The sequence below is a fragment of the Sitophilus oryzae genome, unplaced genomic scaffold (assembly GCF_002938485.1).
Source record: "Sitophilus oryzae breed Bouriz unplaced genomic scaffold, Soryzae_2.0 scaffold_1440_pilon_pilon, whole genome shotgun sequence".
Classification (NCBI taxonomy): domain Eukaryota; kingdom Metazoa; phylum Arthropoda; class Insecta; order Coleoptera; family Curculionidae; genus Sitophilus; species Sitophilus oryzae.
The window spans coordinates 3,920,938-3,936,257 of NW_022146105.1; the positions used below are offsets into that span (position 1 = coordinate 3,920,938).

At 33.8% G+C, this 15,320-nt stretch overlaps 1 protein-coding gene across 2 annotated transcripts in view; it reads left to right on the forward strand.

Moving 5' to 3' along the window:
* Window positions 1-15,320, forward strand: part of LOC115876835 (protein trachealess) — a 139,409-nt gene that overhangs the window by 20,283 nt on the left and 103,806 nt on the right. For both annotated transcript variants that reach the window (XM_030892811.1, XM_030892812.1), the window contains exon 2: window positions 11,579-11,611. In XM_030892811.1, coding sequence (XP_030748671.1) covers window positions 11,579-11,611 — 33 coding nt within the window. The remainder of the gene's footprint in view (window positions 1-11,578; window positions 11,612-15,320) is intronic.

Below are 15,320 nucleotides of genomic sequence, written 5' to 3' on the forward strand. Positions count from 1 at the left end.
AACAACACTCCACTGGAGCCAACACTCCACTAACTAGACCAAGACCGGATAGGGATAGGAGTATTTAGACCAAAAACTAAATACTCCGATCCAATGGGCAGTATCATTCCCCCCAGTATCATTCAGGCAGAAATCTAAGCTATCGAAAGATGCGTACAATTTATCTTAGATAGGAACTATCGAAAACAGGAAATAACCATCATATCCGAGTATGCTAGTCAAGCAGCACTAAAAGCGATCAGCTCAGTAACCATCAATTCGAAGCTGGTCAAAGAATGCCTAGAGAAGCTGAACAAATTAGGCAAAGAAAATATAAAGTCCTTCTACTCCGGACAACAACTGCCACCACACCAAGGGATAGAAAGCAATGAAAAAGCAAACGATCTAGCTAGAAAAGGAGCAAACACTCCACTAACTGGACCAAAACCGTTTTGTTTTCCAAGTGGAAACCAGCTTAAAGCGGAACTCAAGAACCTGGAAGATTCCATCATAACCTGGAAGATGAGTCCTCCAACGCACTATGGTTTCTAGAAGCTACTTTTTTGGCCAAAATTAAACAACTTACATTTAATGGAAAATATTGACTGTAAATTTGTGTTTTTAATAAAATAATAAGATACTAATAAAATGAAGTTATTTTTAATATTCTTATTCAACTTTTACCTACGAAGCATCTTCTGTATCTAGTTCCAAAAAAGAAAGTTGATCAATCATCGAATTACTGCTGTTCAAAAACAATCTTCTTTAGAAATATATTCTTGCTCTTCTTCTTTTTGCATTTCTTCTCTTCCTGCTCTTCCTCCTCGTATTCCTCTTCTTTTCCATGCTTCTCTTCAAATTGTTCTTCATTTAACTTCTTTTCGATAAAGTCAGGTACACGAAGTAGGTTAAGTACATCGGCAGGATAATTAAATTTAGAAAGCAGCCTGCAGAAGTAAAGTATTTTGCAGTAAGTAAAGCCAATCCTGCCTATGTTCCTCGGAAACTTTTGAGGCCGTCCTTCTCTGGGTTCTGGATGATTGCTCCGAAAAAGGTAATGGTGGGCGGGCAGCAGATGATGTGGATGGAAGGGGTTCATTCAACTCAAGGATAAAATCCTCCTTTAACCATTTTGTTTTAAAAATAAATCTTTAAGCCGCGAAGCCGCCTGCCATCATCTTTCAAAATGTATACAAAGGCGATTTATCTTTTTTCCATTGTGCCTGACAGTTCTTGTTCATTATTCTGAAATTTCTGTCTTACAAAATTTGAAACATACCCGTTTTTCTCAACTTTATCGGCCCCTTGTAGCCATTTTTCCAAAATATCTATTTTTTTCAATCGATACATAGGAGAAAAAAGAAATTCTTTTAAAAAAAAAGTTGCAGCTAGTAGCAGCCAATTTTTTCTTAGATATGTTCAGAAAGGATTGTTTCAAATTTTAGAATAACATCTAGCATGGAGAAACATGGAGAATTTTTTATAAGTCAAACTAAACTTTTAACTTTATATTTATATTCTGTCTTAAACTCATTATTTTTAATTAATTAAAAAATAATGGATGCTGATTCTTATGTGCAATTGTTAGTGATTTCTTAAAAATACATACCATAAAGTGTAAAAATAACAGTAATCCGTTTTTATATCCCACTGAAATATATGACTTAATATTCACCAAAACTCTTCCGAAAATTAACAACTAAATAGGCACAAATACTTCACTACAACGTCTAAATATAGTCAGTAAAACGAATAACTTTGAATTTGACAGTTCCCGCGGGCTTTTCTAGTGTTAATTTTATTAGGTTAGCAACTTGCGGCCATGCTGACGCAATGCCGTCTCTAATAGAACAGCCTCGGAACGAGATTTATAACGTCACGCTAGTTAGATACTACAGATTAATAAATATGTTGTAGAATACATGGAAAACATAATTATTCCTCGTATTTTTGGTTTGTATTTTAAAAATGATATAGTTTACATGAAATATACATAATATACAGTTAATAAATACAATATATACATATATACCTATTTATAGTAATAAATACTTTGGCAGATAAACTATGAACCATACAAATGCAGCAAATGTTTTACAATATGGCTGAAATCGTACTCCATAGTCAATGTAGATAGTTTTTGTGTTAAGAATAATAATTTTAAAAAATATGTGTTTATCTTTTGACAAGTTTATATTAGTTTATTAATGGCAGTAAACATTATAATATATAAATAAATTTTGTGAATTCAAATAATACATCACTATTAGTAGATATTGAATGTGTTTTGTTAAATTAGATCGATTTTCGAACCCCAAAATTTAAAATATATTTTACATTTTACCCATTATCTTATGTACCACCTATTCATTATTTGTATATTGTAAAACATTTGCTGCATTTGTATGGTTCATAGTTTATTTGCCAAAGTATTTATTACTATAAATAGGTATATATTATATTGTATTTATTAACTGTATATTATGTATATTTCTTGTAAACTATATCATTTTTAAAATACAAACTAAAAATACGAGGAATAATTATGTTTTCCATGTATTCTCAAACATATTTATTAATCCGTAATATCTAACTAGCGTGACGTCATAAATCTCGCTCCGAGGCTGTTCTATTAGAGACGGCATTGGTCTAATATTTAGAAATGTCAAAAGCTGATGACATTTTACTTTTGTCCATTATGACATTTCGTGTTGATTTTTGCAAGAAGAGGAAGAACTGTCACTTGTTTTATTATTTTCCTTTTCTATTTCACGAAAGTAAAAAGAGTTACCTATCTGATTCGTTCAGGCAGTCAATTTAAAGAATATCAGTAACTATTTTGACAGCGGGATTTTATATTTGCCATGTTGGTAAAAAATAACGGTCAAAATTCAAAGTTATTCATTTTATAGACTATATAAATGCTGATAAGGAATAAAAATGAAAACTAAACAAAAATATATGCATGTGGTCTTGTTCATTTGTATATCTGCTTGCATTCCACTTACAAAAAAAGTCCATATACAGTGGGTCTAAAATATGTATTTTGGCCAAAAAATTAGCCTCTAGAAACCATAGTGCAACGGTCTAAGACACTCGAAATAATTTCTCAGAACTTACGACCGAAAAAAATTAAAGATTTTCCTTGAATTAAGTAGAACAATCTTGGACACTGTCTCCTCAACGAACACCTCAGTAGATTGAAGCTAAGAAACAACGGCGAATGCAGATTCGGTGGGGATGATATGTTTACTAATTTTCTAAGAGCTCTAAATTTAATTATTATATTGCCCATTTTTCAATATTTTTGGCATTAATTTTTGTAGAGAATTACAGATTATTTAATTACCTTTAGAAGAAATTATAGACCAAAAAAACAAATTGATTTAATAACGGGACAAAGTAATAATAAATACAAATACCAGTAGCAGCAACTGTTGAATAGGAAAACAACTCAGCGAAGATTCGCGATTTGTTTACAAATAGCGACCGACTCGTATAATAAACTTCATGTATATTACCGGCTATTTGTAGTATTAAATTGGATATTACGTTTAGATTTGCCGAGTATGCATTATAAATCATGTTGAACTGTCTCCTAAGTTGACATTGATGGACTGTACTCGACCACGGCAGCTTTTAAATTTCGTATTCAGCGTCTGTCCCTCGCTGCGAGCGCCATTTTTGTGTATTTTAGGGTGCTTTAAAAGGCCGTGCAATTTTTCATCTCCAACAATTAGATTAAAAGTAAGTTGCTTGCAAATCCTGGCTCGCATAGAAGATAAACCTAGAGACGCAGAATGTCCATTCCTGCTCCCGCATAATGTATTCAGTCACAAAAATACAATTTATGTAATGGAAAAAACGCGTTACATATTTCTTGTGACAGCAGGGACACATTTCTTTGATTGCTTTATTCATTTCATGGGTTTACAGTGCGTACAAAAAATATTTTCAAGTAAAACGGATAAAAATTGTTACATTCTTCAAGTCAATTTAAACACAATTTGACGCTTGAGTTGTCAAAGAGTCAAACGCGCTCTATGGGTTATGGATGGGTAATATTCAACCAAAATGCCAAACCACATTGAACAATTTAGTGTGAGAAAAAAACCATAGCCCAATTACCTTTAATTTTACTACTGAAAGAAATGCTGTAGTATGTGGCTCTTTTATAAACTATTATAAATTAAGAAACAATAGTACCAATCGAAAAAGACCTGTATTTAAATCGGTTATGTAAATTGTTACATATTCATTCCTATTTGTGGCATAGAAACGATATTTTATAGGGCCATTAATTAATTGAAAAGGACGGACAAGGGCCTTCAGAGAGCTCGTGTCCCGAGAAACATGAAATTTCAATTAAAGAACTAAATAATGAGCTCCACTTCACATAAGTTGAGCCGATGATCCCCGTTACGGATAGGCGTTAGCACGCAAGCGCCAGGGTACTACCTAATTTGGCAGTATTGCCTACATACGAACGATTACATATTCCGCATTTTTATTAAGAATTATCCTATCAACGGAGTAGATACGTTTGTTTTTCATTTAACAACTACTTGTAATATAATGACAAAAATAAACTTATAAAATACACTTACTGAAAATATGACAAATAATATTTAATATACAGGGTGTCATTGAAATGGTGTAAAAAAATCGGGGGGTGATAGTACTCCTAAAAATAATAAAAAAAGTTCCTATAAGTATAGGGAGGAAAATGCATATTAAGGGAGTTAGGGGCACTTAAAGGGTAAATTTAAAAAACGGTTATTTAAAATTGTAGGCTTAAAGAACGAGATAAAATTTCAAAAAAAAAATCCTCTGTCATAAATTTTGACCCTAAATCAAATGGTGATACTGAAAAATTATTTGGAAAAGCGGAAAGGGTAGTTTTTTCAAGGGTAGGGGGTTGTTTCGTGAATAACTTTTTTGAGGTTATTTTTTTGCAACGTGGGTTCATTTTTTGAAAACTGCATACTTTTTCCTACAAAAAATGTACTCTTGTTGCACATCGCCCAGAGCGATGGTTTTGGAGAAAATTGAAGACAAAGAGTTTGCTCTGCTGGGTTGCTAACTGGTTAATCAACATAAACTTACAAAAGTTATGGCGGTTCAAAAGTAACCAAGTAGTTATTAAATAATTAATTGAAAAATCAAAATTTCATGATTTTTAAAACATCTTATTGCTTTAAAAAAAGAAATAATCCAATTACCAAAATTCCTTATTAAAATAATGCATTCCTTAATTCATTCATAGTAAATGTTCAAAGTGACCGCCATTCATTTCAATGTAGACATCTGATCTTCTTCTCCACGATCTGCGTACCATGTGGAATATCCTTGTTGCTGTCCGAATTTGATTGGAACAGTAAATAATGCATTGTCGTAGTTGCTCTTCAGTATTATTCGGCACTGAAAAAACCAATTTTTTTTAAAACCAAAAAAGATTATTTCATTTTTAAAGCAATAAGATGTTTTAAAAATCATGAAATTTTGATTTTCCAATTAATTATTTAATAACTACTTGGTTACTTTGGAACCGCCATAACTTTCATAAGTTTATGTTGATTAATCAGTTAGCAACCCGTCATAGCAAACCCTTTACCTTCAATTTTCTTGAAAACCATCGCTCTGGGCGATGTGCAACAAGAGTACCTTTTTTCTAGGAAAAAGTATGTAGTTTTCAAAAAATGAACTCACGTTGCAAAAAAAATAACCTCAAAAAAGTTATTCACGAAACAACTCCCTACCCTTGCAAAAACTACCCTTTCCGCTTTTCCAAATAATTTTTCAGTATCACCATTTGATTTAGGGTCAAAATTTATGGCAGACTTTTTTTTCGAAATTTTGTCTCGATTTTTAAGCCTACAATTTCAAAACAACCGTTTTTTAAATTCACCCTTTCAGTGCCCCTAACTCCCTTAATATGCATTCCGCCCTATACTTATAGAAACTTTTTTTTACTCTTTTTAGGAGTACTATCACCCCCCATTTTTTTACACCATTTCAATGACACCCTGTATAGTGGAAAAAACATCGTAACCAAGTGTGTTCTAAATGAAATAAAAAGATAAAAACTGTTAAGGATCAAAAGGTATTATGAACACGTGAAATGCCGTTAGATACCAAGAGATAAAAATTCTTAAAGGTATATATCAGAATATGTATAGCGTTATACATATACGGAAAAAAACGACTAGATCATAAACCTTTTTCACGAGTTACTATAGGCTTGGTGCATTCTCCGCCGGTGCTGCCACCATCGGAGAATATCGTAAACAATTAGAATATACAAATACTCGGGTTTAAATAGCTAGTATACGAAAAATGTGTTATTTAGTTATTCTAAATATAATTTGTGAAAATTCTAAAAATTAAAAATAAAAAAGTAAATATTTTGATATTTATATATTCACAAGGTCTAACTTGTATCATAATTTATTATTCCAGTTTAGATGAGTTACGGTAGCGAGTATAGTTTTAATCACCGGTTTTGCTAGTGGAGCATAATTGGGGCTATTTCGATTATAACGAAATTTTTTAAGATACGTAATTATAATTTTAGAAGATGTTCATAAAACATTTAATCACTAGTTGATTAAAAAATATATATTTTTTATTTGTAAAAATATATATTGTTATTGTGTAAACTATATACCATTAAATTGGAAATTATATTTTATCCTCTCTTAGTATGTCTATTTAATTTTTTGATAATGTAACAAGCACTTTTGCAAATTTGAAAGAAAAATTGTCACAAGTCACAACACAACATGACGCTTAGTTCAAATTCCTTTTCGCACTTATTTTTTACTACCCGAAACAGCGTTATTCTACATCACACAAACCTCGTACCTGAGTGCTTTATATTCTCAATAAGTGCACTAGCAAAAAACTAAAATACCTAAATATTATGACAAAACCACGATTTCAATATTATTTCTGCCGTTGAAGCGCTGCGGTCGGAATTTGTTGAAATCAACTGAAATGCACCCCCCCCCCTTAGCCTATAGCATATCAAGTTTACTTACCTTTTCAGCCTAAGAGCGAAAATCAAATGTTACAATGTTACCAATCCAAATGCTTACATACTCCATGACGCCTGAATTGGCCTGAAAAATAAATTAAATTATTAAAAATTAGCTAAATAAAGGAAGTTCAGGTGGTAGTGCATTTTGAGTAAATTAACTGCCAAGTGAAAGAAAGACAGGAAGACTATATAAGACAGAAATTTTAAATCGTGCCTGAAGTAATTAAAATAAAGACAATATGAACAAAAACAGGGCTCCCATTTCTTCGAGTGCTTTTTAATGACCAAGGGTTAAAATTTGTTTAAGTCATTTGGAACTGGACTATGGGCCCCTGTCCTCGGCAAGGCTAAAACTGAAAAGCGGCATACAAAAGAGGCCTTAAACTTGTTGGGCTGAATTGACGGCATATTGACGGACAGCAAGCGACGATCCGCCGGTACGGCCTGATCCGACCACAATGTAATTTTTATACCGGCCGACTCGTTTATTCAAACCCTGCGATAAATAAATTTTCGCTCACAATGAGACTGGCGCATTTCTTTCCAATTCAACGTCGCTTTTCGTCCGTTTCACTTAAAACGCTAAATAAGGCAAATACAAACGTAACGGCATGTAGGGAAGGAAGACGAAATGTCTAATTGTTGTCGTGGCCCGAGCTACTGTCATAATTTACTGGTTTTTCTCCCGGCTCCTTATTTGTTAATGACCCTATTCATTCTCCCTTAAAATTTTTATTAATTGACAATTTAGTTTATCTCCAACAACTTTTGAATAAGAGCAAACCCAACATTTTTATTTTTTATAAAAGTATATAAAATTTACTACAAACCATTAATACCGTATGATCGAATAAAAACGGCGTCAGCGATGGCTATGAAATGAAGATCGCTGTCATTTTATATGTAAAATTATATGGGAAATGTCATCGATCTTCATTTCATAGCCATCGCTGACGCCGTTTTTATTCGATCATACGGTATTTTCTCTGGGAGCCTTGAATATATTTTAAAAATGGCCAAATATGGGTAATTTTTCGATTTTCTTCTTGCAATATAGTCATGGCAAATGACGATTTTGGTCATGTCACAGATTTTCTTAAAACTGCTGTTATTCTACTAATTAAAATAAGGTGTAGAATAAAATGATATAGACCACTGTAGTCTAACGAGAACAGTAATAGATTCACAGGGCTCAAATAATTTATTTCTCACCAAAAGCCTTCAAAGTTTATATATTCTGAATTTGTATAAAATGTCATACAAATGCTGAAATTTTTATAATTTTATGACTATTATTATGATTAATATTTATGACTATGTGTGAAAGATGTAGAATATAGGCCATTGTAGTTTTACGAGAACAGTAGGGGACGTTTTAACAACAAAACATCATCAAAAATAGGTCAAAACAAGTTTCCAAAAAATAATTTTCTCCCAAAGCCAAGGTACCTAAGCCTTCAATAGTATATATCGTCCTATTGCTGCCAAAAGTCATTAACTGACATTTTTCCGAATAACGTGAAAATTCAATAACGAACTATATATTGAAGCGGAGAATCGATCGAAACAGTCATTGACTACGGTTTCTGGCTATTTATGCTGTATTTTAATACAGAATAGTCACTAACAACAACTTTATGCAATGTAATTAATCTTTAGACGCGTTTCTCTCGGAAGTAATAAAAAGGAAGTTAGTGACTTTTGGCAGCAATAGGACGATATTATACATTCAGAATTTACATAAAATTTCCTACAAATGCTGAAATTTTTATAATTTTATGACTATATTTACTATATTTCTAGGGGTTTTAAAAATGGGAAAAATTGCCAAAAATTGGCATTTTTTGACTTTTTTTTATACATATAGCCGTGAAATTTGGCGAAATTTTCGCCATGTGGCCATGTCACAGACTTTCTTAAAACTGCTGTTATTCTACTAATTAACATAAGGTGTAGAATAAAATCATATAGGCCATTGTAGTCTTACGAGAACAGTAATAGATTCACAGGGCTCAAATAATTTATTTCTCACCAAAAGCCTTCAATGTTTCATATATTCTGAATTTACACAAAATTTCCTACAAATAATGATTTTTTTTTCCTATAAACGTTGAAAATTTCAATTTTTTTTAACTATAAGTTTACAATATTTTAAGAGCATTAAAATCATACAAAAAAATAGTTAAAATTGCCTGTTTACAAATTCAATCTTTCTAACGATACAGAAAACTTAAAACACAGGTTTTCCGTTGCTGAGAAAAGTTTAAAGTACGAATATAACGAAAGAAGAATTATTGACTCGTTCAGGAACTTAAACACCCTTCAAATTGCTATTGCTTCTAGGGCAAGACAGCTTGCGGGAGACGTTTAACGGCCTCATAGTTTCCTAATTTAAAAATGCGATATGGGGGTATTTGTCAATTGAATTATTGGCGCGTTGCAGACGGTGTCACGCTTTAAATTTTCCGTCATTTGGCCGTAAATGGGAATTTTCTTATTATAAAGCCTACTTTACATGCCTGTGCCGAGGGAGGGCGGCCTGAAAAGAGCCCCATTTTTTCCGTCGAAAAGTATTACGTTCGACAATGGAGAGGCTGGAAAAAAAGGGGCCAAACATCCAGAACGCGTACTTATTACAAATCCCTCAGCGTTCCACTCATTTACCACTCGATAAAGAAAAATAATTCCTTTTCAAGCTCTGAATTTTCATCAAAAATAAACATATTCCTCTTTAAATCCAAAACATTCAGTTTTAAGACACTCTGTATACATATATCATTATGGATAATTAAAATATTTATACGCAAATGACAGAGTAGGGACGATGAGAATGATTAAAATGGTCATTGGCGGAAACGATACTGGGAGAACTGACAGATCAGCGGCTTGAAATACCCTCAAAAAGAAAAATCCACTCCTCCAACTCCAGAATGTACAACTTTGAAAAACACCTCACTGTAGTATTGAGCAATAAAAAGGATTGGAAGAGAGAAACGTTTAATCGGCATGTAAAAGAGAATAGATTAACATGATGACTTCCAAGATCAAAGCAGGGACAGAGATAGGGATAGGAGTATTTAGACCAAAAACTAAATACTCCGATCCAATGGGCAGTATCATTCCCCCCAGTATCATTCAGGCAGAAATCTACGCTATCGAAAGATGCGTACAATTTATCTTAGATAGGAACTATCGAAAACAGGAAATAACCATCCTAGTCATCCTAGTCAAGCAGCACTAAAGGTGACCAGCTCAATAACCATCATTTCGAAGCTGGTTAAAGAATGCCTAGAAAAGCTCCTCCTACTCTAGGCAACAACTGCCACCTCACCAAAGGATAGAAGGCAATGAAAAAGCAAACGATCTAGCTAGAAAAGGAGCAAACACTCCACTAACTGGACCAAAATCGTTTTGCTTTCCAAGTGGAAACCAACTTAAAGCGGATCTCAAGAACCTACAAGACTCCATGCGTAACCTGGAATGAGAATGTTCCAACGGTTTAAGACACTCCAAGAAATTTCTCAGAACTTGCGACCGAGAAAATTCAAAGAGATTTAAGTAAGGATTCTTGATAAACAATCTTCGGATTGTCACGGGGTTTTTAACACTCCTCAACAAACACCTCAGTAGATTAAAGCTTCCTGGGACTCTTTTGAATTCTCTGGGACAAAATGGGGTAACTCCAGAACACCTCATCTCTGAAAGCTTTGGTACGACTGATATCGGAGATGCTAGGCTCTGTAAAGCTGTTTCAGATACAGGCTTTCGTCAAAGAGACTGTATGATAAGCACTCATCGCACTCAAAAAAGGGGTACACACAATAGATCTGGAAGGACACGGTGACTAACCCCCTCTCTTAAACATTCTACATTCTACATCTAAATCTAACGATAATTTGAAAACTGGAAGCTAAAACTAAAGTAATAACTTTAGTTTTTTTTTTTGATTAGCTGGTGATTTTTTATTAAACGGTAGACGCTCGCCTGATATCTCTAATAATTAATTACGTTCGTGTTTTTTTTCGGCAAAAGAACGAACCATTAAAGGTTCCGCCACAAGCGTTGTTTCCCTCTCTGAATGTCTTGTTAATCGCCGCAATCCGAAAATGGAGATGTCTGGTCGCAGTTAGTGGACCGCAGGCCTCTATGAACTAACCCCTGATTGTCGGCTGGAGGTTCAAAACTTTTTCCGCAATAAGCTGCAACATTCTCGTTTTAGTTGTTTTTCGAATAAAAAGTCGTTTTTCCAAGTTAGAAAAATAAGCCGACGCTCCGTCCTGCCGGCCATACCGACTTGCACGCATAAAGGAATATACAGTGTGGCCCAGTAACAGACATCCGAAGAAAATAAGAGTTCAAAATGTATGCTGTAAAAGAAAATCGTACAAATACAAGACGCTTGTTATTAATATAAAAAAGTAGGGGAATATTGGTTGCTTATTGTTATCTCTCTATTATGGGCATTTAATTAGGTTATTCAAAACTGAAATTTGTTATTTTCGGAACACAATTTGATATTCGCAATTCTAGACCTTAATCAATTTTTCTCTCTTGTTTTAGATATCGAGATGATACGCTATGCTGGGCTGAAAGGTGAGTAAAGCTTCTAGTCAACTTGCATATCAATGTAGTTCCGCTAGTAAACTGAGTTTATAAATATGCTTTCATATATCAAGTATTATATAAAGGTAGCCACATACATTGGGTTTTCCCTGAAGGCAAAACTGCGCAGTCCAGGCCTTGATTTTTGGCGTCTACCGACGATGCTTTGGTGGTAATTGGTTGGCATCAATTGTATATGTCATCAGTTTAAGACTCCAGAGTTAAAAAAGTCTTTGAATTTTATATTTCATTTTCTGTAAGAACTTTGAAGTTATATTTTAATAGCAGTATTTTTTGTAGCCATTTGGCTCAAATTTTTTCATTATGTTGCTCTGTCGATCTTGCGTTATCTTTTTTTATATTCCTGTAGTGGTATTCATTACACTTTTTTCGAATATTTAAATAAAGTGTTTCAAAAACTGATGGTTTATATTTGTAAAATAATCGTGGTCTACAGCGGAAAACTGGCCATTTTCGAGGTGGCTATTGGCCTGTTCCACTCCGCCCTTTTCAGATCGATTGTGGTCCTCTTCTGATTTTTAGGTTACATTATCCTTTTCCTTTTCAAAAAATCTAAAAACTTGGAGATTGAACCCTCTATAATGGTTTGTCAATGACCTATCAGTGCCACGCACAAAGAACAGCACAGTTGCCAGGCTTTCGCACCGACATAACATGTTTTCTATCGTTTCTTCTTCAGATTCACAATGTCCTGTTAGTAAACCCATACAGCCTTGCCTGTTTTCTGTCTTTGCTTACAGTCTTTTTATACAGTCTTCACCTTTGACCATACACGCTGAGGAATATAAAAGGCTTGACCTGGGCAATACAAACCTTGAGGGAAAATTGAATGTGTGTGACTACCTTTCCTGAAATACCGAATACTATAATTATTGCTGAGGAATATAAAGAAGGTTCGTTTGGTTTGGAAGATATGCGAACAATTCTTGCTGAGCGAAAATTCAGCGGAAGAGTTGCAAAAAGCGAGAGCAATTAAAATTAGAGTAGGCCTTCCCGAATTGCGCAAAAAACCGGCCACCAAAAAGCAGCAGAAAACGAGTAATTCTAGGCATCCAAATAAAGCGCACGTGCGCAAAAAATAGCGAAAATATTGACGGAACGGTAAAAAAAGAGCCGAAGTTGCAGCATACCAAAGGCGGTTGTTCGAAAGAGTCTGGCTCGTCGGCGATGTGGTCGCGTTGGGCCGTCTCAGTCGATAATATCATATGGGCCACCATTCAATCGATTCTCGAAACAAATACAATTCCATATATGTCACTAACCTTCAGCAATCCCAACTACCAATTATGGTCTAATTGGTTTTGAGAAACATTGATTTTCTGAACGGTTTATAGCTTTTAATAAACGCTATTTAATTAGTGAAGTGGCACTTCAACCATCAAATATTCTTATTAACTGAATTCCATATCATTTCAAAAACCACAAAAAAAACTAAATTTGTTTGACTGTTCCCTTATTTAAGAAATAGTTTTAAAGAAAAATAGCTAGGCAATGTAAAGCGTGACTTGAAGGTTTTAAAGTAGTAGACCCATGTCAGTTAAAAGCGAAAATATATCACCTTTCGGTAGGTGATGCGTGGCACAAATTTACATAAACTTCAACTTAGGACACACCGGCAAGCTACCGTAAAATACCAAATAAATAACAAAAACTTTATAGCACTAAAAAGGCGTATTATAATTTTATGGGAATGGATTTAAGACCTAACAAAATATCTAATTCTTTCGAACACTTGGATTGTACTATGAGTGTTTAAAGCTCTTATTTTTTAATGGAATATTATGCTTGGTTTAGTATTAAAAACAATAAAAATATCGACTTATTTATACCATCCCCGTTTAATTTAAACGCTAGTCTTTACAAATTCAGTGAGCGTTCTGTTTTTACTATTCAAATAAGAAAAGCAATCGACAATTTCTCATAAAGTCTGAATTAAAAAGTAGGAATTTTGTGGAGGCGCCAGGCCACAGCTACAAGTGATCGTCGGAATGCCATCAAATATGACATCGGGCATTCCCCGAGTATCGTGTGCTGTTTATGAGATATTTAACTGCCCTATAAATCAACACCCTACCAAAACGCTTGTAATTAAGGGCTGAGTCAATTTACCACCGCAAGTTAGAAGGCAGCACGGTTGCCGATATTAACAAGAATTCAGAGAAAAAATAAATATAAGATCCTTTATAATATACAGGGCAACAATATTATTTATAATATACCGAACTGTATTCGGCAGCATATTCTGGCGGATAAAAATAAATAAAAAAGTTCGTATAAATGTATGTCCTAAAATGCTTAGTTTCGAAGATACAGGGTATAGAAGTTTCATTTTTATTTCGAATTTTTCCAAATAATTTCTCAAATAACGTCAATATTTCGATGAAAATTGGTGTCTGGTAGTTTTTTGACATGAGAAATTTGATTTTGACATCACTATGACTTTTATTGGTAGGGGGCGCCACCTACATGTGTTTTAACTGTTTTGAAGAGTAATAACATTTCGTCCGTACCTGTATAAAACAACTGAGTGAAAAAATATACATTTATGTGACTTTTTACGCAAAATATGTCTCTTGGTAAAAATCGCGACGAGCAAGCCGTTCTCAAGATATTTAGTATGGAAATAGCCAATACATGTCATTATTGACAAAAAATAAACACATTGATTAGATATGACTGAAAATTAAAAAAATTGGGAAATTTTTATTTTTTAAATTAATCATAAATTATGATCTCGATGACCATTTCGAGAACCATTACTCCTAGAGATTTTTACCAAGAGACCTTGTTCACGTAAAAAAAAGTCGTAAATGTGTACTTTTTCCTCAGTAGTTTTATACAGGTACGAACGAAAAGTTATTATTCTTCAAACCAGTTAAAAAATATGTAAGTGGCGCCCTCTATAAGTAGAGAGTCATATTGACATCAAAATCAAATTTCTCATGTCAAAAAACTACCAGACACCAATTTTCATCCAAATATTGACGTTACTTAATAAATTATTAGGAAAAAAATTGAAATAAAAATGAAACTTCTACACCCTGTATCTCCGAAACTAAGCATTTTAGGACATATATTTATACAAAACGTTTTTACTTATTTTTATATATCTGCAGTATGTATATATGCTGCCGAAGTTTCCGGAAACCAGTTCGGACCACCCTGTATAAATATATATCAGGTGGGGTTGTAGTTAAAGGTAAATTGACACTAGATGACAAAGATTTGACACTACCTTACCCCTTACTCCATGTATGGGTATGTGTATGTCCGTCTGTAACCAGTGGGGGAACAATGACAGAAAATACAATATGACTGTGATTTATATGAAACGCAACAACTCTCAGTATCCTTACTTGTCCGAAATTTCCAAAAACTTACTTATATAAGCTACCAGAAAGTAAAATACCGATTTTTGAGTTACAAAAATGTACTGAAATGGGCTTGGCAACATTGTGGGCAAAGTTTTCGTCACCATCACGTCTGTCCGAGCCCGAAGGCGAAGGCCTTCCGGGTGTTATTGGCCCTAATTAAACGCCTAATGTCGGATTATGTGTAGCCCAACTTTTATGGAGAGATGCATCAAGGGCTTAGCGCAAGACAGAGCACTAAAAGGCCACGAACAAGAACACCATCTTGTAATTACAACTATATCTCGGGCTCGTTACTGCCATTTAGG